Source organism: Vespula pensylvanica, chromosome 2, assembly GCF_014466175.1.
Source record: "Vespula pensylvanica isolate Volc-1 chromosome 2, ASM1446617v1, whole genome shotgun sequence".
NCBI lineage: Eukaryota > Metazoa > Arthropoda > Insecta > Hymenoptera > Vespidae > Vespula > Vespula pensylvanica.
This window is the reverse complement of record NC_057686.1, coordinates 16,140,905-16,164,595: the sequence shown is the minus strand read 5'-3', so window position 1 is coordinate 16,164,595 and position 23,691 is coordinate 16,140,905. Positions and strand designations below refer to the sequence as shown.

General features: G+C 34.8%; 1 protein-coding gene across 2 annotated transcripts in view; it reads right to left on the bottom strand.

Moving 5' to 3' along the window:
* LOC122626973 (cadherin-related tumor suppressor) overlaps positions 1-23,691 on the bottom strand; it is a 97,648-nt gene that overhangs the window by 17,690 nt on the left and 56,267 nt on the right. For both annotated transcript variants that reach the window (XM_043807633.1, XM_043807635.1), the window contains 2 exons: positions 7,287-7,640; positions 1,911-2,147 (listed from right to left, as the gene is read on the bottom strand). In XM_043807633.1, the coding sequence (XP_043663568.1) occupies positions 1,911-2,147; positions 7,287-7,640 (591 nt within the window). The remainder of the gene's footprint in view (positions 1-1,910; positions 2,148-7,286; positions 7,641-23,691) is intronic.

Sequence of the window (23,691 nt, the reverse complement as noted above, 5' to 3'; positions counted from 1 at the left end):
TCCTTTTTATCCGAAACGTGCATCGCTCGACAAGGTCCATGTGTATTTGTCGAATGGACCTTTCACTCCCTTCTTTTCGTTATACACTGATCGGACAAGTCCAATTTAATACTTTCAATGTCGAAAGACCCATCGTTTTACATAACTTTTAATCATTTTATCAATTCTACTTACATAGTTATCGATAATCGATGATTTTATGTGATATATCCGATGATTGTTATTCTATTGAAGTGTAATCGTTTTTTATTTATTCCATCAATATATTTTTATTTATGTATTTAATATTTTGATTAATATTTATAATAAAATATCAATAGGTAATATAAACGATTAGTATGAATAATGAAACATCTGCCTTTATTAGAGATACTATAATTTCAACGAATTTTTATATCCAGAAATATTTTGATTAAAAATAGTGACAGTACCGATATTGTATTATAAATATAATTGTGATTATTTATTCGAACTATCGATTGAAATTCGTTTACGAATACTGAGCCCGAATGAATTAGCAGACAAAAGAGAAAAGAAATGATCATTGCACTTTTGTTTCTTCAGAGACGTCCAAACGAATATGTAAATTAATAGGCAGATAGTTACAAAGTTTTTTCTCCTTTTTTTTTTTTCCTTTTCTTTTTTTTGATCTTTCGATGGAAAAATTGTAAGCGTAGAAACGTATCGATAGAGAACTTGGATGGAACAATTTTCCACCTACACTTAAAACTGCGTTACGTACAAAGTATCGCCGAACGTACACACACACACACACACACACACACACATTCTCTTCTAAATAATAAGTATGGCTTGTCTCCGAAATGTAGCCCTGGACTGTCATTAAAAGCGTCTGTTCATCGATCTGTCTGACTGTTAGCGTTAAACCCTAAATTCTAGTGTTGCGTTATAGCCGAAAGGTAATATAATAGGTGTGCTTGGGTTCTTGAATGTGGAAGAGGCGTGCGCACGGTTTATAATCGTTGCCTCGGGCTTTAAGTCGTTGCGGACCTTTTTAGCCACGAGTCATCTGCGAGCAGAGAATTTCTGACTTTGCGATCGATAGTACTCGTTCGATGATTTACTGCCTCTACTTTTTGTACGTCGCCCATCCATCGATCCATCGATCCATCGATATCCATGGAGCGAACGAACGAACGATCGATCGATCGATCGATGGGTCGATCGATCGATCGATCCTTCGTCCTTTCCTCTCCATTCTTATTCATCATCTTCCTTTTACTCATATGGTAAGGGACGGTCTTGTAACTTAATTGTAATTTTATAAAAAAAACGATCGATGATACACAAACAATGTTTATATATATATATATATATAAGATTTGACGTATAAATAATATTGAGTTGTTTTTTCTTACTTTCTTTTTTTTTTTTGGAGAAAAAATGAATTCTCAAGAGTTATACAAATCGCGAATGAAAGTTTTCTTCCTATCATGGTATGTCATACCTACGTTTAATAAGATCAGCGTTACTCTTATCTTTGCGAGAGTGAAACTTCACGGTGTTATAATTCCCGAGGGTTGAGTTAATCCAAAGATCAATTTAATCAATACGTCCAAATTATATTGTAGAAAGTATATCGTTCGAATCATTGTAGAAATATTTCTAATTTAAAAGAAAAAAAAATTGATAATTCTCTTATATGAAAACTCAGGAATTAATTATTGCAAATATATGTATGTATATATATATATATATATATATATATATAAACATATTTATCGATACATAAATATATATATACGCGTACGTAAATGAATTTAAATAGGTATACTTTTTAAAAGTATTAATCAGCGATAAAAGTGGTCATGCGTTACACGACTCGAGTCGATCGATATATCTCGATATTTCACGAAGAAAATAACGAACATGCGATTAGCCGTACCAACCTGTTCGTAATCAAGACTGGCGGTGAGCGTGAAGACGCCGGTATTGGGATTGAGAGAAAAGACGTCGTTCGCCCAATCGGATATTAACGCGTAACTTAATTGGCTGTTAGCACCTTCCGCATCGGCATCGCTTGCGACGACCTGCCCAACGCGACTTCCTCTCGGCATGTTCTCCGGTACATCGAACGAGTAAGCACTCACGTGGAAGGTCGGAGCGTTATCGTTCGTATCGGTCACCTGCAATGTAATCAACCATTAATTTTCTATTTTTCTTTCTTTTTTATTATTATTATTTTTTTACATAAAAAATGAACGACAAAAATGCGTAATGATTATTATATAAACTTGGACGAAAGAAAGTTCCTTAGATGACTTGAAAAGATCCTAAGTGATTTTCTTTTCTTATTTCTTTTTTACATAAAAATGAGAAAAATGTGTAATGATTGTTATGTAGACCAGGGTGAAGGTTTCTATCAGCAGACCTGAAAGGATCCTAAGTGATTTTAAAAATTAATTATCTACGCTTTATCGAAAGATTTTGTAGCCCTTTCGAGGCTAATCCGTTTATTTTTTCAAACGACACTTAATTATTTATACTGATGAAAATATACAATATATATATATATATATATATATATATATATATATATTGATCATTTACTTTACGAACTATCATTAATTAATAAGAGTAATGATCAAATAAATATAGAGATCGTAATAATTATCGAGTAATTATTCTATAATCTTTATATATCCATTATCTTTCTCTCTCTCTTTTATTTTAATTTCACATTAATCAAATTAATGTAGAACCGACCAATAAATGGAAGGATCAATGAATCACACGTACTATATAAATCACAAAAGCAAATTCACACAAGAGATCAAGAAAACGTAAGTAAAGGACATTCGTCAGATTGACGTAGAACGTTGATGACGAGGATGGTAATAGAAAGCAATTCGTATCTATCCATCGTAACAGCCAAATTGCCAGTGCAACGTAAGAGAAAGATAGTACAAGAGAGTTGAGGTGAGGTAAGCTAAGCTAAGCTAAGCTAAGCTAAGCTAAGCTAAGTTACACTAAGCTAAGGTAAAGTAAACTAAAGTAAACTAAGCTAAGCTAAGCTACGCTAAGGTAAGGTAAGTTAAGGTAAGGTAAGAGAAAAGGAAAGGTAAGGTAAGGTGAGGTAAGGTAAGGTGAGGTGAGGTGAGGTAAGGTAAGGTAAGGAAAGGAAAGCAAGGGAATGGAGTTACGTTCTGGTGCTCTACGTCGTGTCTATCCTCGGCGCATACCAAAGAGGCAGCAACCGACCATGAGCCGGCCGATATCAACCGGTGAAAGAGCGAGCGGAGGCGGGCACGGTTTGATTAAGGAGGGCTCGAAGACGTTTGCAAAAAGTGACGGTGCCTCGAGAGACGCGGGAGAAGAAGAGAGGATGCTTCCAGATGGAAACAGGTCGACGATGGATACTGGAAGTTGGGAAGGGGGCTGCTTGGAGGGAGGAGAAAAGAGAAAGAAGGAGAGAAAGAGAGAGCGAAAGAGAAAGGGTGGGGGAAGGGATGTTGGACGAGGACGAAGAAGGAGAAGAAAGAAGAAAGAAGAAAGAAGGAGAAGAAGAAGAAGAAGAAGAAGAAGAAGAAGAGGAAGAGGAAGAAAGAAAGAAAGAAGAGAGATTCGTGAGGGGTTGGAGGAGGAAGAGGTCGAAGAAAGGAGTGGAGGTTCTTCGTCTCTCTGACTTGGGTGCGGCGGGTGGCTCTTGAGAAAGAGAGAACGAGAGAGAGAGAGAGAGAGAGAGAGAGAAGGGGCAGATTCCGCAAGAGCGGGCCTCTTTCACGGAGCCCCAAAGAGCAAGCTATGATCGGGTCTGGCATTCCTTTTGCCTTTAAGAGACCCCGGATAGAATAGCAGCGTGCGTCTCGTGCCGGTGGAAGGCAATTCGGTGCCTTCTTAGCGAACGTGGCTCCTTAAAAGAAATTCCAGCCATTACGCGTCATAAGGATAATTTTTGCGATTGTCTCCGAAGGTTGGATTTCTCTCTCTTTCTCTCTTTCTGTCTTTCTCGCTCTTTCTCTCTCTTTCTCTTTCTACTACTACCTTCGTTAAACGACCAACCGGCTCCGCGTTTTTTATCGCCTGGATCGTTTCGCCAGACCAGAAGTAATGAATTATAAGGCGGAGATCGAGAGGACTCTTCTTCGCGGCTTTTGCTACCTCTCTTGCTTATCTCTCTCTCTCTCTTTCGTTTTCTTTCTCTCTCTGTTTCCTCGTCTTTCTTCCTTTCTTTCTTTCTTTTTTTCTTTCTTTCTGTCTTCACTTGCACAACCGTGTTAATGATTGTTCGAATTATATCTATTATACCTGCTAGGCAAAATAATCTTATGGATTTATCTTTAACGTTTGTTAAGTATCTAGATATTATATCCGTAGATCGTCATACTTTTTCTTGACATTATTTTCAACAAGCACTCCTTCGCTTTACTTCTCTTAAGAATCTCAGTAACAGACCCTAGTCCTCTAACCCTTAGCTCGGTCCCATGATGACTTTTCTAATTTCTTTAGCGACCTTTAGAACTCTCTCTCTCTCTCTCTCTCTCTCTCTCTCTCTCTTTTCCTCTCTTTCTTTCGTTTTTTCCCTTTTTTTCTCTCGAGAATCCAAGCATAAAGTTCTTTGAAGAACGATGCCTCGTGACTTTGGGAATTCAGTATATAACCTACTCGTCTATCGAAACTTTTTAGTGTATCTTTTTGAGAAGGATAGGGGCACTCTACTGTCTACTACCTGACTCAGTTTCTATGTAAGTGTTCTTGCGATAGGAGACTCTTTTAGAAGGTAAAATAGACGTGAAAACTATGCGTCATCTTCCTATCTCTCTCTCTCTCTCGCTCGCTCGCTCGTTCTTTATCTCTCCCTCTTTCTTTCTTCGAATTTCACTAAAAGCGGAAATATGCGTCAGACTTTTGATTCGAGCCTTCCCAAGCAGTTCTCTTTTCTTATCTTCAAAATGTCCCCAATTCCAAAGTATCTCCGGATAATAATAAGATCGATCGTAAACGATGGACCATAGGATTTATGGATTACGGATTACCACAGTTGTTTCTGCTGCTTTTACATGCAAGCTTGTGCTGGTCACGGTACACTGCTTAAACGGAGTATTATCGACTTTAAAGCCCCAAGCTTATCCAATTACTCGGTGTATAACGATGAGAATACCGGATACATTTGCATCTCGACATTACTATTCCTTACGATCGTTATCGTTATTAATCATGCTTTTCTAACGCAAAATTTTAAAATAATATTTGAAATAATATTGAATTCATTATTAATCATAAGTCCATTATTAATTAATTGATTAATTAATTAATTATTTTTCCTTTTTTTCCATTTTTTCTTAGCTTACTTTTAGCTGTATAATGTATATATATATATATATATATATATATATATATATCGTATATATAATTATATAACAATATATACGTATAAACGCGTACACGTAGATGTATAATTTCAAAGTCAATCTTTAAATATCGTAAAAAAATTAATATATCAATAATTAAGAAAGAAAAAAAATCCAATTATAGATAGAAATTAGTTTGAATGGTAAAAGAAAAGAAAAGAGGAAGAAAAAGAGGAAAAAAGAAGAAAGTAATAAAACGTTGTTCATCGAGAGTAGGGTCAAATCGATAATACATTAGACACGTTTCTAAGTCGAAAGGTCATTCTTAACTTCCTACTATAACTGTATAATCTATTGCTCAATAGTAACTATTATATATATATATATATATATATATATATATATATATATCGACAAAGAATTTTTCTTCTTTCTCTCTTTCTTTTTCTAAAATACAAATAATAATTCTTAAGAAGAATGGTAGGTATACAAAATTCTTGACTACTTTCGCGAGCATCACGGCTTCGTAAAGTTCGTGATTACGAAGAAGAATCCTGGGCCCTACCGAACGATCCTTGCAAGATGTACGGCTCCTTCGGGTCGAAGAATAATTAATGGCCTTCAGGAATAACGCGCGCTATAGTCGAACCCGATCCTTTCGTAACAACCGATAATGTTGAAACTAGAGACGGTAGTAGATACCTACTTCGAACGGCATCGGTTAATAGCTTGAGACGACAATGAGTCTACCCCCGTTTTAAAACAATTAATTACCCTTTTCTATCGAGAGACAATATATTCTCTCTCGCGAATAACGACGATGGTATAGGTACGTGTGTGTGTGTGTGTGTGTGTGTGTGTGTGTGTGTGTGTGTACATGTATGTTTGTATGTATCTATGTATATACGTAGTGTAACATAGTGAATACGAATATTAGATCGAAAAAGTTACACGGATACGAATCTATTTCTATTTATTTTTATCAATGATGAATATTTTGTAATATAAAATTTATCGATAATACTTATATGAGTAATTTGGTCAATATTGTAAATAAGTGTCAGGATTGCCTCGTTTATATTACCCATTTACTTAAAATAAAAATAAAACAAAAATAATTATCAAATTTTGTGGGACAAATTTAAACGGGCAACAAAAAAGGAACAAAGGCTCTTTTCAAGCTATACGTATATATATTTTTCTTTTCTTTTTTTCTTTTTAACCTTCTGTAACCTAATTTCTTTTTCGGCTTCGAAATGAGAAAAAATATTTTTTGTTTCTTTTTTACTTTTTTTTTTTTTTTTACCTTGTAAAAAATTTTAATTCCTATATATACATTAAAAAAAAATTATATCTCGAAATGACCTTCAAACACTAAATAAGATAATAACAAATATTCTGCTTGACCATCCCTCTCCCCCCGCCCGCCTTCCGTGAAATCAACTAATTCTAATTTTTCTCAACAAAGTACCGTGTTTGCGAGATAAAGATTTATAACATTATATTTTGAACAATCGTTACACATCATAAACATAATATATATCATCACGGTGTATTAATTAGGAGTACAACTTGAAAAGAAAAAAAAGAAAAAGAAAAAAGCATTGGAAGCCTCGCGTAGGAACTAGCAAATAATTTTCTAACGATAAAAGCGAACGTAATAAGATTTAAAAAATACAAAGAGTTACATCTAAACGTATCAATTAATCTATTACATAGAGAATAGAAAAATAATTGATTAAATGTCGGAGTGAACCTATTGTGTTCGTCTCGATTCATCTTAATCGTTAGATTTTTATCCGACATAGAAACTTTCTACACGAAGTAAAAAAGATAGATAGCTAGCTATCTAGTTAGCTAGCTAGCTAGCCAGCTAGATAGATAAATAGAGGGAGGGAGAGAGAGAGAGAGAGAGAGAGTAAAAAAAAATGGAAGGAGCGAAGAAAAAGTTTACGAAAAGGGGGTCTCACTCACCTGTATGGTCAAAGTTATGTCGGTGTGTTGCAATCCATCGTCGGCACGTACCTTAAGCACGTACTTTTCTCTGGTTTCTCTATCGAGTGCCTCGGCCAATCTGAGTTGGCCGGTGGTCGGATGCAATTTAAATTGACTCTCGATATCGTTTTTAGATTCGAGATCGTTGGTAGGGTTGTTAGGTCGATTCGGTGATACCAAGGTATACGTTAACGTTCCTATCGTGTCGGGATCGTATGCTTTCAAAATGGTTACGACGGTGTTGGGTGGTGCTTCCTCGGAGATTTTGAATTTCCATGGTCCTGGACCCCAAGTTGGTGCCACGTCATTCTTGTCCAAAACCGTCACGCGAACCTGTAATTAAAAGAAGAAGAGGAAGAAGAAAAAGAAGAAGATGAAGAGGAAGAAAAAAAAAATGATCAATGCTTGACGTTTCCATTTCTCATCATATCGGTCGTTTATCTCTTGAAGAAACGAATGAGAGGGAGTGAGAGAATGCGTGTATCTGTATACGTGTGCGTGAGAGAGAAAGAGAGACTTATACGAGCACACAAAATTCAATATAATTAGATCATTCGAATCGATCGTTCTCCTTCTTCTCTTGTCTCTCTCTCTCTCTCTCTCTCTCTCTTTTTCTTTCTCTCCTCTTCCCTAGTTATATCAGACCCTAAGGGCATTGTCGGCAAACGATACAAACGAGATTTTGATCTTATTAATTCAGTTATGTGTTTCGTTCCTTCCGTGTCGGGTAGTATGCTAACCAATGCGACATTGGTCCCAAACGAACGGTTCATATTTCGTCCTTTAACGAAGTGAATCTTTTTGTCGCGATTCCGTAAGAAAACGATACGTCGTAAAACACTCGAGAAATAACTCGAGAAACGAGGATGGCGAATGGAGCTTGAAGGAGATATGGCGGAGAGAAGTAAGGTGGGTTGAAGTGGGGGGAAAAGGGATCGAGGTCTCGGTGGCGTACTTACGTTAATCAATTTTCTCGTACGAAGAACAGAATCCAAACCCTGATCGTACACGTTGGTATTTTCAATGAGAATGTTAACTAAGGTTTAATGACCTTAAAGGTTGAAACATAATTATGCGTAATCAATAATACCTATAGTACGATATAAAGTGCTTAAGCGCTAAGATGAACGTTTGTAGTAGGCCGAAGTCACGGTATGCATGCGAATAATCGTGAGAAAGAGGACTTTTTCGATCCGGCCTTATGCATGTCTCATTTCATTAAATTCTCAGTCACGTCAGCGTTCGAGGTTTATGCGAGTACCAGAAGCCTCCTTGTTGGTATATCGGAACACGAAGAGGGAGAAGACGAAGAAGAAGACGAAGAAGAAGAAGACGAAGAAGAAGAGAGGAAAGAAGAGAAAAGTAGTGGGTTTACTATCTATCTACCTATTATGTATCGGTAAAAATGATTGGTTTCCTTTTGTCACGAAATTTGTATATAATAACACATTTGTTTTCACAAAGGGATCGTTCCAAGTTTTGTTTTTCTTTTTTAAATTAAAATGTGTGTGTTTGTATGTGTGGGAGAGAGAGAGAGAGAGAGAGAGAGAGAGAGAGAGAGAGAGAGAGAATATGTAAAATTTATTGATATCGGAGTTACATATAGGTTTTATATACGTACGTATAAGTAATATCTATCTAGTAGAAATTACGAGTTAAGAGTTTGAACTCATCTATCTTCTCTCTAGTAATTAGTTGGACTCTCCCTGTCATTGACGAAGTACATGGCATCGATTATATCTATCGGTTAGGCACGTTCTCCAAAGTGAAAACGGATTTCGAGAGGATGTAATAAAGTACAGTACTCTGGTGTCTTGGTGTCTCCTTCTGACATATAGAATAGAATAGATATATAGCATTGGCAACAAATGGTCGTACGATAGGAGTCGAACGCTCCTTGTGTAACTGTAATAAATCTTGAACGAAACGAAATGGGAAGTCAATAAACATTATGGCTGTTCTCCATTGTCTAGAAAAAATTTTTCTGAGATTCACAACCACGCGTCTAACGATGATGGTCAATATATGTAAGTAGATAATAAAAATAAAAAAAGAAAAAGAAACAAAATTTAATCTCAAGGAATAGATTCGTTTTTAATATATTCGCATTCGTTCACGTAAACGCATGTATACATGCACACACACACACACACGCGCACGCACACACATACACACGCACAAGAAAACGAAACAACATACATAGGTCAAAGATAAATTTATGCGGATTCTGAAACTCTCCTCTCTCGATCCTTTCAAGCTTACAGACCCATACACCTCTTATCGAGTAATTATAGAAATCCGACGAGTCGTTAAATCTATTATCGACAACCGATGTGTCGTATATTAAACCGAACCATGGTTTCTCACGATCCTCTCAAGATAAAAACTTAATCGGCGAGCATGTTCGATTCGGTATTATCGCGATAACCTTCTGTGACGTATCTTTGAAAAATTATTATTTCTTTAGGTAGATTAGATCGACGTAATAAAATAAAATATCTCTGTGATCTAACTTCACGGATTCTTTAATTCGCGATTCGGGGAGACGAAAATGAAATTAGTTTTCTGTTAGAAAAATAAACGCGATAGACGGATAAATGGGTAGGTAAATATATAGAAGGTATATATCTATGCATGCGTCATAGATCTAGTATATTTCTTCTTAAATTTTCTAAGTATTGTACATAAGTATGTACAATTTATAACATTTACATATCTTTCGAACAATATTTATTTTTTCTATTGAAACAAAATCGTTCGAAAGATTAAACACGTAACGAAACCCTAAATAAATCCCAAATAAAATTCCAATTTCGAATACAACGATACAACAAATTCGTTATATACTAAATATATAACGAATGAAATATAATCCGATATGATTTGACATAGATTGCGGTATGTCAAAACAACGACAGTTTTTTTATGATACTGGATAATTTATCTTTTTACGATGGTAACACGAAAGACTCGAAAGGAAGGATCATCGTTATTGTTATGTTGTCGTGTTGCGACGTATCAAAGAATAATATTATAAAGAGAAAGAGACAGAATATAGAAGAAAGGAGAAGCAAGTGATCAAGAAAGAAGGAAGGAAGTTTCGTCTCCCAAGAGAGAAGAAGAAGAAGAAGAAGAAGAAGAAGAAGAAGAAGAAGAAGAAGAAGAAGAAGAAGAAGGAGTAAAGAACACAACGACACTGGACAACGGGGCCAACAATAAGCGGACAAATCAGTGCGCTCATATAGCTGTCTCTCGGATATTTCTTCTCTACTTCGAAAGGAGTGTAGAGAAAGAAAGAAGAGAGAGAGAGAGAGAGAGAGAGAGAGAGAGAGAGAGAGATATAGATAGATAGATAGATAGAGAGAGAGAGAGAGAGTATATGGGCGGTAAGAAACGCCCGGAGAGAGCATTTGGAGTGCAAGGAAAGATGGTATCTGCGTCAGCGCGGTCGGGGATCAGCGGATCGGATCGAGTCGCTCAGCGGGGGTTTCTTTGGGTCATGCACGAAGTGAGTCCCATTCTTCTGCTCCCTTCCCCCTCTCCACCCCATCTCACTCCACCCACCACCCTAACGTCTCCCTACACCCCACTCCAAGTTCGCTCGACATCCTTAGCCACGACTGCCGCCACCACCTCCTTCGTCGATACCTTCTTCTTCTTCTTTCTTCTTCTTTCTTCTTCTTCTTCTTCTTCTTCTTCTTTCTCCTCTTCTTGTTGTTGTTGTTCTTGTTCTTCTTCTTCTTTCTTCTCCTTCTCCTTCTCCTTCTTCTTCTTCATCTTCTTGTTCTTCTTCTTCTTTTATTTCTTTGAATACTCCCTCTGTGGCTCACCTCGAGTCTACGTCGTTGTCCCTTTTACCAAACGGGGTCCTATGGGTTCTCTATGAGGGGTCGAACCACTGACATCACCCGATTAATAATGTGTCTTCGTGGGGGCCCCCATAGGACACGACAACGACAACGACAACGACGACGAGGGCGAGGACTTTAAGAATACACCGTAATTTTGTATATAACGGGCTCACAGACAATAAGATATATATATATGTATGTATGTATTTATATATGTATATAACTATCATAGAGGTATATATATATCTGTCTATGGTACTCGCGAGACTAATACCTCTTTATCTTTATCTCTTTTTTTCTTTTTCTTTGATTTTCTTTTTCCTTTCTTTCCCTTCTTTCTCTCTCTCTCTCTCTCTCTCTTTCTCATTTTGTTCTTTTTCAATTTTTTTCTTTCTTTTTCTAGACTTCTTCTCCTTTATCCTGCACGACATCGTCGATCAAAATAATTTGAAAGTACGGTATAAATTATGTAGAAATATAAATTCCGAGCATCACTGTCTTTCTGTCATTAATGAAATTTGTTAAATTTGAGTGCATTAACTCATGAGAATAATATTCTTTAAGATTTATCGGCAGTGTAAAGTTTCTATGTCGGCCATTTTGATTCTCTCCGTTCATCTTTCTCTCTCTCTCTCTCTTTCTAAGTTTGGTCCTTTCTCGTCCTAAGCAAGAAATCGTCCTACACGGAGAGAGAGAGAGAGAGAGAGAGAGAGAGAGAGAGAGAGAGAGAGAGAGAGAGAAAGAGAGAGAGAGAAGCCTCATGATGGAGAGTTGTAAATGGCCGAGAGATGGAACGAGGTTTCATGGGTCGCATATAATATTCCCGTCACTCGTTTGTACTTTCATGAAAGAGAGAGAGAGAAAGAGCGCGCGCGAGAGAGAGAGAGAGAGAGAGAGAGAGAGAGAGAGAGAGAGAGAGAGAGAAGTTGAATACAACGTAGACGTATTTATCGGTGAGTCAAATTGTCTTTGGAGTGACGGTGTCGTCGAGCGAAGAAAACAGGGCTATTAGTCGTGAGTATCGTCAATATATCTTATTGTCTTTCAAAAGCGAAATTACAAGACGTCTTGTAACTCAGGGTGGGCTCTCTGTCTTCTTCTTCTTCTTCTTCTTCTTCTTCTTTCTCTTCCTCCTCCTTCTCCTCCTTCTCTTCTTCTTCTGTCTCTCTCATGTGACATCCTTTTATTTACACATATCCTTAACCATCATTACAACTATCATCATTCTTATCATCTTCATCATCATCATCATTATCATTATCATCATCATCATCATCATCATCATCATCATCATCATTATCATTATCATCATCACTACCATCGTCCCTTTTTCGTCTTTTTTAGTTATTTTTAAGAATTATGAACATTAGAAATTCAATAACTATTATACCTATCTATGATATTTAGAAAATTATGAAAATTAAAAAATTATGAAAATTAGTCGTCAAGATAACAATTTTTAATTGCTATTCGAACGTCTTGGTTAAGGATTCAGCGAGATATATAATATTGTTTGCAGAAAGAGGGCTAGGTATTATAGCTGAACAATAAAAGTATACGCATCTATACACATACACACGTACACGCACATTCTATATATAAAAGGTTAACTTGTATGTATGTTTCGCGAGATCGTTGGGTTTCGCGGGCTTTGGCCTCGAGAAAAGAGAGTTCGTACTTCGAGGATACCGGCCGTAATTAATTACGTTTCGCCGACTTCGTAATCGATATCCGTGTCTTTCTCTTTCTCTCTCTCTCTCTCTCTCTTTTTCTCTTTCTTTCTTTCTTTATCTTCTGGTGTCCTTGAACTTGTCTCGGGAGGGACTTGTTCTTCCTTTTTCTCAAGAATTCTTTCCGGTTTTCCACTGGTTCTCGCACGACTCATTCTCTCTTCTTCTTCTTCTTCTTCTTCTTCTTCTTCTTCTTCTTCTTCTTCTTCTTCTTCTTCTTCTTCCTTTGTCGTCTTCGTCTTCTTTTTCTATAAATTTTGAAGTCGTTCCGATCAAGCTTGGTGATGAGACTCCAATAAAAAATTGATTTCTAATTCTTATTGGTGATAATTGAAAAAAAAAAAAATACTATTAACATCGTAACAACGTAACGTTTATTAATGAGGATTCTTTATGCACCACTAACTCCAGATCGTAGCTTCTCTCTCTCTCTCTCTTCCTGTTATGTAATCGTCCATAACCAGTTATCCTTCCTTGTAAGTAAGTATGTATCTTTATTACGAATGATATGTTAGTTAGCATATGTTGACTCTTTTTTTGCACGTGTACCTTACTACATCGTGCACTTCGGTAGATATTTTTTTCTCTTTTAATTTTTCTCTTCTTTCCTTTCCTTTCCTTTCCTTTTCATCATCCTTTATCACTCACTCTTATTCTATTTATAAGGATTTCTTCTAATGAATGACGTGTAGACATTCGCGAAAAAAACAAATCTCCTTTCGTTCTCTTCGAAGAAAAAAACGAAACAAAAATAAAAATAACAACAACAATAACAACAACAATAATAATAACAATAATGAAGTATTAAAAGAAATATGAAAAAGTAGAACAGAGGGTGTAGAAAAAGAGGAGTAAAAAGAAATAAGAAGAAATAAGAAATAAAAGGGGGTGGGATAGCGGTGGGGGAAAAAAGAAATAGAAAAAGAAAAAAAAAAAGAAATAAAGAAAGAAAGAAAGAAAAAGGATCAGAGTTCGAAAGAGAAGTTGGACCGGGAGTCCATTAAGAGATCGGCGTAAAATTCTTAACGACTCGACGTGTCTCGTGACCACGTCGGATTGTATAACAAATTGCATCAGCACCGTGTCCCGGCCGCTTCGGAGCGGAGATCCTAACCGAAAGGCGTCAAAGGAATATCGTCGAAGGACGATGCACCTTGTTGGGTGTATTCTTTGGAAGGGGACGACCAGCACACACAGTGTTGCGCATGCGACACACCAGCTCCCTTCTTTTCTTCTTCTACTTATCTTTTTTCTTCTTCTTCTTCTTCTTCTTCTTCTTCTCCTTCTTCTTCGTCTTCGTCTTCGTCTTCGTTGTCTTCTTCGTTTTTTCTCTCTCACTCTCTCTTTCCCTCTTTCTTTCTCTTTCTCTCTTCCGTTGTCTCGAGGAGATGCAATTAAAAAAGAAAAAGGACAGTACCCGTTGAGGAAGCCCTCAAAGTTTTCACTGCGGTTGGTGACTCTCTCTCTCTCTCTCTCTCTCTCTCTCTCTCCTTCTCTCTCTTTTACATGCAATATCCTTTAGATAAGATTTTACAATATTGTTTTTCTTTTCATCATCTCTCTTCAATTCTTCAGTTTCTTTTCATTTTTCTTTTTCTTCTTTTACTTCCTCTACTTCTTCTTCTTCTTCTTCTTCTTCTTCTTCTTCTTCTTCTTCTTCTTCTACTTCTTCTTCTTCTTTTCGTCGGCATTCTGCAACAACATTTCCCTGTCTCTCGAAGAAGATATTCAAAGGGTATTGAATTTATACCGGGTATGCGATAAGTTACGGCAAACCGCAGGACCCGTCTTAAATGTCTTACCTCCTTGTGGAAGCTCGACTAACGCGGGGGAGGTTGGTTGATATCTGGATGTATGTATGTAAATAAATGTATTATGGTAAAAGGAAATCCATCGAAAAATTTCTTCCTCTATCCTTAATTATTTTCCAATCTCTAACTTATATTGGAATATGTAATAATTATTTACTCTTTTACGGTTAATCGAGAGATTATTTGTTGGACACATTGAGAAAGTTAAAAAAGAATGAACATCGAAAGAAATAGTTTTTGTCGAGAGGAAAACTTTTTTAACAGTCATAATTTCTGGTTCTTTCTTGTGTGTGTGTGTGTGTGTTTTTAAAGGTATATTGAAATTTTTTTAGAGGCATAGTAAATTCAATCACTCGTATTTTTTTTTATTTCTTACTTTTTTTCGATCAAACGAAAATATTACAAAAATCGGCTTCGTGAGGGTCTGATTTTTTTTCTTTCTTTCTTTTTTTTTTTTTTTTTTTTTTTAATGTACTTTGAGAGGATTTTTTCTTCTTTCATTTTTGATAATAACCCAAGATGATATTATTGGCAACCGCAAACACCGTACAAAATTACTCTGCTTTTGGTTCGACGTTTTTGGGATAACTCCAAGAATATAACGGTTCGTTTGAATATTTTCTTTTTTTCTTTTTTTTTTTTTTTTTTTTTCTTTTTTCGTTGAAAAATATTTCCTCGAAGTAGATACACCGTCGCCGCAGATATTTAACGATTTTTTATTAATAAAATAAATTACATGTCCCTTCCTTTCCCCTTCCCTTTCCCTTCGTTCCTTAAAAGAAAAGAGAAAAAAGTCATAAAAATTATCTTTCTTTGGGACCGTCTAGGTACATGTAAGTAACCCCCTTAAAGGACCGAAAGAAACGATAACTAGTCATATAATCTTTTAGATGGTCACTTCGAACCGGTTTGAACGTTACCATAAAGAAAAGACAAAATATCGAATAAGAAGTAGGATATGCGTGAAATAGATTTACAATTAGATTTAACAACTAATCCAAGAAATAAGTCAAATGGTATATTACTCTACTATATTCGTTAACCGGTCACCGGTTTCCGTTAACTATTTCATGAGAATAATATTTTTCTATTTGTATCTATCATATAACATACACATTATGAATGCATACATATGTATACATACATACATACATACATACATACATATATATATATATATATATATATATACATATAAGCATATATAACACAACGCATGTACGTATGTACGTATGTAAGTAAATACGTACCAACCTATATAGGGTCCGTGCATCGTAATTACAGCGAATAATATACAGGGGTAGACATAATTATACGGATGATTTTCAATAAGGTCGAGGCTTTTATTCAATAATAATAACACAATGCCACGGTTTTTCGTAACGTATCATACTTTTTCTTTTAAACCCTTTGCATCATTCTCTAAGACTAATTATACGATTAATAACGTTACTAATCGGTCAGATTTCGAATCGTTCCGTACGAATCTCTCGAAAATCACGAATTAGTCACTTGTACGTATATACATTCATATGCAAACATCTGCACGTACATACTTGTGTATACATGTGTTTGCGTGCATACATGTTTGTACGTATTATATATTCATAAGAATTTCGTTCTTGTCTTTGGTCATTTCGACTTATGATACTTTTTGTTATCCTTTTCCTTTCTTTTTCTTTTTTTTTTTTTTTTTATGTAAAAATAGTACGTTCACGTAGATTTATCTGTATTACCATGATAACTGGCTGCTTACTTTTTGTAAGAATAATCAGTATCCCTGCTAAAATCGAATTTAGCGACCCACCTTTTCTCTCCCTCTCTCTCTCTCTCTCTCTCCTTCTCCCTCGTGCATAAGAGTTTTTTCTCACTCTCTCTCTCTTATGGACCATCGTTCGGGGCAGATGTTCTTTGTAGAAGATCCGTCAGGGCGTCCAGTGATGGATCATCCTTTTGAAAGTACGACTGAATCTTATTTTCATTTCGGACGTTCACACAGGATTCGTTAAAATTATATTACAATACCGTTCAAACGAAGAGTAATGAATATTCGTAGCACGGAGTGACCCGTGTGACGAAAGCAAACACTCGACAAAAATTTTTCATCGGGAATCGACGCTTCGTTTTCATTTTCTTTTTTTTTTTTTTTTTTTTATTTTTATTTTTACTTTCATCGAAAGAGAAAAAAAGAGAGACGAAAAATTCTTGGAAAAAGGCGCACGTGTACGATTTTGGGGTTACGTACATACGTATATCCTGCACATCCGAAAAAAATGAATGTTAACGTCTAAGCTTAAATCTTTTTTTTTTTTCTTTTTTTTTTTTTATTCTTTTTCCTTTTCTTCTTCTTTTTCTTCTTCTTCTTTCGGTTCGTTCGGCAACTCGAGTGTTAATGAACGTGCGACAACTTGTAATAATCGTCGCATTTATATTCCAACGTTTTGACGTGGCATTGAACTCTCCAAGCGCTTTATCGTTTTAAATCGGAAAACAAAATTGCGTAATTGGCATGGGGAGAGAGTACCAACGCCAAGTTGATTTCGTCTCGCGTGTTAGTTACTATCTGTACCGGCGATCGACTGGAGAATGTCTTATCTTTTTCAATTAAACAAAGAAAGAGAGAAAGAAAGAAAAGAAAAGAAAATTAAATTAAAAACAAAAATATATCAAACGAAATGTTTCTCCCGTTTCATTGCACGATCCTCCCCTTTTGTTTTTTTTTTTTGTTTTTTTTTTTTCTTATTTTTTCACTTCGTCTTTTTCGAATCTTTTCGATTGCCGAGTTTGCAAAAATTAGTATAATCGAAGCATAAAATTGTGGAGGAGACTGGCAGAGATTAAAAAAAGAAATAGAACAAAATTTGTATATAAGTGTGTGTGTGTGTGTGTGTGCATGTACGTATATGTCGACAAAAATTCACGTGGAAGGTGCGAAAGAACTTCATGTAATTAGTTACTTACATACAAAACGAGTTACAACGTATCGCCGGTAGTTGTTATCTAAAGTGATCGTTTCGAATATATTAAATAGTTTGATCGCGACAGTATCTTCGCTCGTGGACTCGGTCCGATCGTAAACATTCTCGTAAATTTGCTAAAACCTTGCACTTTTTGAAATCTGTTCGTTCGTTTAAAGCAGATTGTCGGAATGGATTTTTGGGAAGTATTAAAAAAAAAAAAAAAAAAAAAAAAAGATGATCGACAGATCAGACCGAAAGAAAATACTAGGACGAAAAGAAAGAAAGAAAGAATTAATAGAAATAAGTATAGAAAGAACAACAGAAAAATCGCAAATGAAAAAGGAATAAAAAAAGGAGGAAAAGAAAATACGAAAAATAAAAAAAGAAAAAACAAAAACCAAAACAAAAATAATCACTTGATTGCACGTAGAACTCGAGCAGTAATTTTATAAAGCAATATTTATACTTCTAATAGGATTAGTCGAATTTCAAAGAATTTTAAAGAATATATGACGTAAATATGTAAGTACGTATGTATGTTCTGTAAAGAGAGAGAAAGAGAAAAAGAAAGAGAGAGAGAGAGAGAGAGAGAGAGAGAGAGAGAGAGAGAGAGAGAGAGAGAGAGAGAGGTATTAATTACGGTTGCACAGCAGCTTTGGTTATTAATCGAACGTTATCGAGGCGAGACGGTGAATCCGGTTCATTAATTTGCCAGACGAATTTGGGAAACGTCGTTGACAAATTAGGTAGGAAGGACAGAAGAGAGAGAAAGAAAGAAAGAAAGAAAGAAAGAGAGAGAAAGAGAGAGAGAGAGAGGAAGAGAAAGATGGAGGATAAATGAAAAGAAGAAGGTGGTCGATCGGATGAGAAAACGATGGAGGTTGTAAAAAGGGCCGATGAGGAACGGTGGTGGTGAAAAAAAATGGGTGGAACGTAAGTGGAGTGACGTGTGTAGAGAGGAAGAGTGGTGGTATAAGAAGAGGAAGGGAAGAGAAGAGGGACCGTCTGAAAGAGGGAGAAAGAGAGAGAGAGAGAGAGAGAGAGAAGGAGAGAGAAAAATATATATATAGAGAGTGCGAAAGAGAGAGAGAGAGAGAGAGGATGAGGTGGGGAGGATTGTCTGGCTCGCTCACCTCTAACAACCTATGATCACGTTATTAATTGAAAGAAGACCGCCGATGCTACCGGTTACGCCACCGATTTTACGTGGCGCGTTATGGCCGCGTGGCCATACCCGGCACGGGGCTCATTTTTTAACGGAAACACTCTCGTCGTCGATATAAAGAAGCGTCCGATGTTCGTTAGGTATTAACCAACGAGATAACCAAGAGAAAGATAGAGAGAGATAGAGAGTGAGAGATGTTCGTGACAAAAATAAAAAAAAAAAAAAAAGAAAAACAAACAAATTACTCGAGAAGAGATAACATGGGAAGACTCGAAGAAGAAGAATATGACGACAAAGTTGTTACTGATGTCGAAGCTTGTTGCTATTGCTGGTATCGAGACGACGACGTCTTGCCCAGAGCCACGACCACATTCGACCGCCATAACCCCTTGTAACATCACCGTCATCGGCATTTAACTAACCGTCCGTCGTTGAAATCACCAGAATCGAGCGAATACGTGCATTCCTACTTACACGTAAAACATCCTTCGATGTTTCAATTATCGAAAATTTTCTTTCGAACGTAATGGCTCTAATGATACGGTAAAAAAAAAAAAAAAGAAAAATTACGAAGGAATGATTTTTCGATGTGTGTATGTACGTATGTGTGCGGGTATTCATAAGTAAGAGATAATTTGATAATTTGAAATCGACGAGTATTAGATGAATATTATATACAGTTTTATTTCGAATATTAATACCATTATTTTTTTTTCTTACTTTTGCTAATTTATTCTAAATTCTACAGATGGTTTCTAATTTTCTGGTATTTCTGTCTCTCTTCTTTTTCTTTTTTTTTTTTTTTTTTTTTTCTGTATTCGCAATATAATTTTCAATAAATCGTAATAGTTACGATGTATTTTGCGGATATTAATTGTGACAATGATCGAGCGTAAAATTTGTCGACGTAATAATTTATTCTGAATCTTTTAAATATTTTCGAGTTTTTTTTTTCTTTTCGCTTTTTTTTTTTTTTTTTTTTTTTTTTTAATACTCATAGTATAGCTTATAACAGATCGTGATATCGCGATTGCGAAGATATTATTTCTGCGATGGAAGATAAGATTCGTCGTGTAAAGAACTTGTCATAAATATTTTCTAATTTCAAATTTTATCCACACACACACACACACACACACACACACACACACCTTTTTCTATTCTATAATTTATAATATATTATAATACTAAAGATATTAATTTTTATAATAAAAATAATTCCACGTTGGAGTTTGAAGTGAAAGAGAAAGAAAGAATCGCGAAGCACGAGGAATAGTATTTTCTTATGAATTTTACATGCGAGCGAATGAACGGACAAGAAGACATTGAAGGGGGTCGTCTCATACTGGAATATCCACACAGAGTGACATATTTCTCTCGAACGATCGAGTCGATGTATGGTCATACGTTCTGAATATATGTATATATACATATGTATATGTATATGTATATACAGAACGCTCACACATCCTTTATTTCGTACTTGCCCATATATACCTTTTCGAGGAGTCGTTGTGCGACTTTTCGTATCGTCCACGTCGACGAAAAGAAATCGATGGTAGAAACGAATAAAGAAATTCGAGAGATGTCGGCGTTTAGTTATAACAAGCGTTAGTCGTACGTAAGTAAGTAAGATAAGTAAGTAAATACGAGTGGTTGACGTGTGCGTGACTCTCATTGCTATATTCGAAACATGTTAGTCGATCTCGCGTTAACCTCTTAATCGTATCGAGGATAAGAAAATCTTTCAATGTCGTGGGAATCGATTTATGACGAAGGGAGAACGAAATGTGTTCGAAGAAAAAAAAAAACAATAAGAGAGACAGAGAGAGAGAGAGAGAGAGAGAGAGAGAGAAATTTCGTATAATAATATTATAAATATATCGAGAGAAAGCGAAGGTTTCTTATTGTTGGAAAAAGAAAAAGAAAAGAGGTGAAAAAATATTGTCGTTAGAAAAATATGAGAGAAATTGTGATATATATATATATATATATTTCTTGAGAAAGAAAAAAAGAAGAATAATATAGAAGAATATTTTCTATTAATTTTGAGAAAGATGTCGTTTCTAATTCGTGAAAGAAAGTGAGAAAATGCGATCCAATCTAAATTGTGAAATATATTAACGCAATATATAATAACAATGATGACGACGACGATGATGATGATGATGATGATGATGATGATAATAATAATAATAATAATAATAATAATAATAATAATAATAATAATAATAATAATAATAATAATAATGTATATATTAAATTAAAAAAAATATATATTCCATACATATTACGAATATATCGAGAGAAAGTGTAGAGAAGTTTCTCTTACATCGTTAAACAAAAAAAGAAGAGCGAAAAGTGAAGAAATATCATCCGATTTAACGAGAGAGTAAGAGAGACAGAGAGAGAGAGAGAGAGAGAGAGAGAGAGAGAGAGAGAAATAGTAATACATACGCCTATTACTTGAAAGTAAATGAAAAAAAGAAAAATATATAAATAAATAATAAGAGAAAACAAAGCAAAAAAAGAAAAACAAAAAGAAAATATAGAACAATAGCTCGTATAAATTATGAGATAAAACGAGTTTTTAATTTTTGCAGGGAAGTACGAGGGAGAGAAAAAAAGAAGAAGAAAGAATATACGATCTAATCTGAAGTGAGAAATAATACGATAATCTGTTAGATTATATACACTTGTTTATCGTATACACTTTTGAACTAAAACTCTCTGCACAGGAAAGTACTTATTAATTATTGAAAATCATCCTATATATCGAAATACGAGTTAATGAGTTAAAAAAAAAAAAAGAAAAGAAAAAAGGAAAAAAAAAATAAAAAAAAAAAAGGGGGGAAACAAAATCTCGATATCTTGGAATAGGGTTTATGCATCCGCATATTCTTGATTATAAGCAACAGTAGTATTTGCATTTATGGTGGATAGATAAGCGAATATACGACATCCTGCCGTGGCTTCACTGTATCCTATAACTCAAATAATACGCACAATTCGGAAATGGAGATCGAGGAAGCATCTTCGTAATGCAAGGAGTAAGTATATCGCATTGCTTCGAGTCAACTGTGCGTGAAAATCTCTTGAAAATCGTAATATCAATTACTTAGAAAGAGACGGAGAGACAAGGAGAGACAGAGAGAGAGAGAGAGAGAGAGAGAGAGAGAGAGAGAGAGAGAGAGAGAGAGAGAGAGAGAGAGAGAGAGAGAGAGAGAGAGAGAGAGAGAGGGAGAAAGGTATATACGTATACAGGACGAATCAAAAGTTCTTAAACGATTTTAAAAATCGATCGATCTTTTTTGTTTACTCTTAGACTAATTTTTTTTTTTGTTCGGATAATAAAATATGTCCTGGAGTTGTAGTTTTACAATTTGAATAAAAAAGGAAAAATAAAAGTTAATTCCTCAGAAGTCTCGAAAGAAAAGTAACTGATTTTGAAGATCATTTAAAAACTTTTGGCGTGCATAGAAATTTCTTTGTTCACCCTATGTGTATACACACACACACACACACACACACACACACACTTATATACGTATTCTTTTTCTAATCTTTATCGATCTCTCGATGACAGAGAAATCATAAAAGTATAAATAAATTTGTTAGAATTTTTTAAAATTATATCTACGTACATAAAATTTCGGATAATTGATCATTGATAATTAATTGAAAAATTATTGATCATAGAAATTTCAAGAAAAAAGATTGAATAAATAAATAAATTAATTAATTGATTGATTGATTGATTGACCGATCGATTAATTAACTAAAAAAAATTAACATATATCAATGCACAATCTTATTAAAAATAATTATCGCACGATTTATCGGCACTATTTAAAAAAAAAAAAAAAGAAAAAAAAACAAAAAAAAAGAATAAAAAAAGGAACAAAAGAAAAAATATATCTGAAAAAAAAAACAAGCAAGATCAAAACTTAACATTAGACGCCATAGCAGCGCTTTATCGAGCATAGTAGATATATCCCCTTACTTACTACACACTACTATAACATAAAGCGATAGAGAGAAGAAGATAATCCATCCGTTCCGCGAAATCGAGCGTTAGATGGGCGATTAATTTCTGTCGGTGATGCTGTAATAGCAGCAAATTAGTTAGTACCGATAACGGCCGTAGAATATTTTGCGATAGAAAAATATTTCCTCGCTCCCACCACCTCTCAATCCCTCTTTGCCCGTCCGACGGTCGAAAAAAAAAATAGAAAAGAAACAAAGAGACAAGATCATCCATTAAACGATGACTCTTTCGTTTCTTTTTTCTTATTTTTTTTCTTTTTTTTTTTTTTCTTTTTTTGGAGAAACTAATCCTTTGAAATATGAGCCGACGATTATGAATGTCTCGTACAAAAATTTCACGCACTGGTCTTTATTTTCTGATCTTGGGCGGTATTCAAAGAAGGAGATAAAAAGAATTTTGAATCATAATTAATATATGTTTAAAAATTATATAATATATATATGTATATATTTAATAATTAATTATATATAATTAATATTTATTGATTGAATTTATAATTTAGTTATTTATTTATTTTATTTCATTTTATTTTTCATATATATATATATATATAAGAATAAATACAAATAGACATATACAATTTACATATTTGTCATTAGTATATATATTAACAGTAAAAAAAATATAATATTGAAATAATTCAAAGAGAAATGTCACATGATATCAATAAGTCTCCAAACATAAAATATATAATTTATTGTTAGACCACTTTCATAATCGTCTCGAACTCATACACGTATACTTATATATCTACATACAAATATATATATATATATATATATATATATATATATACATACATATATCCATATATACATA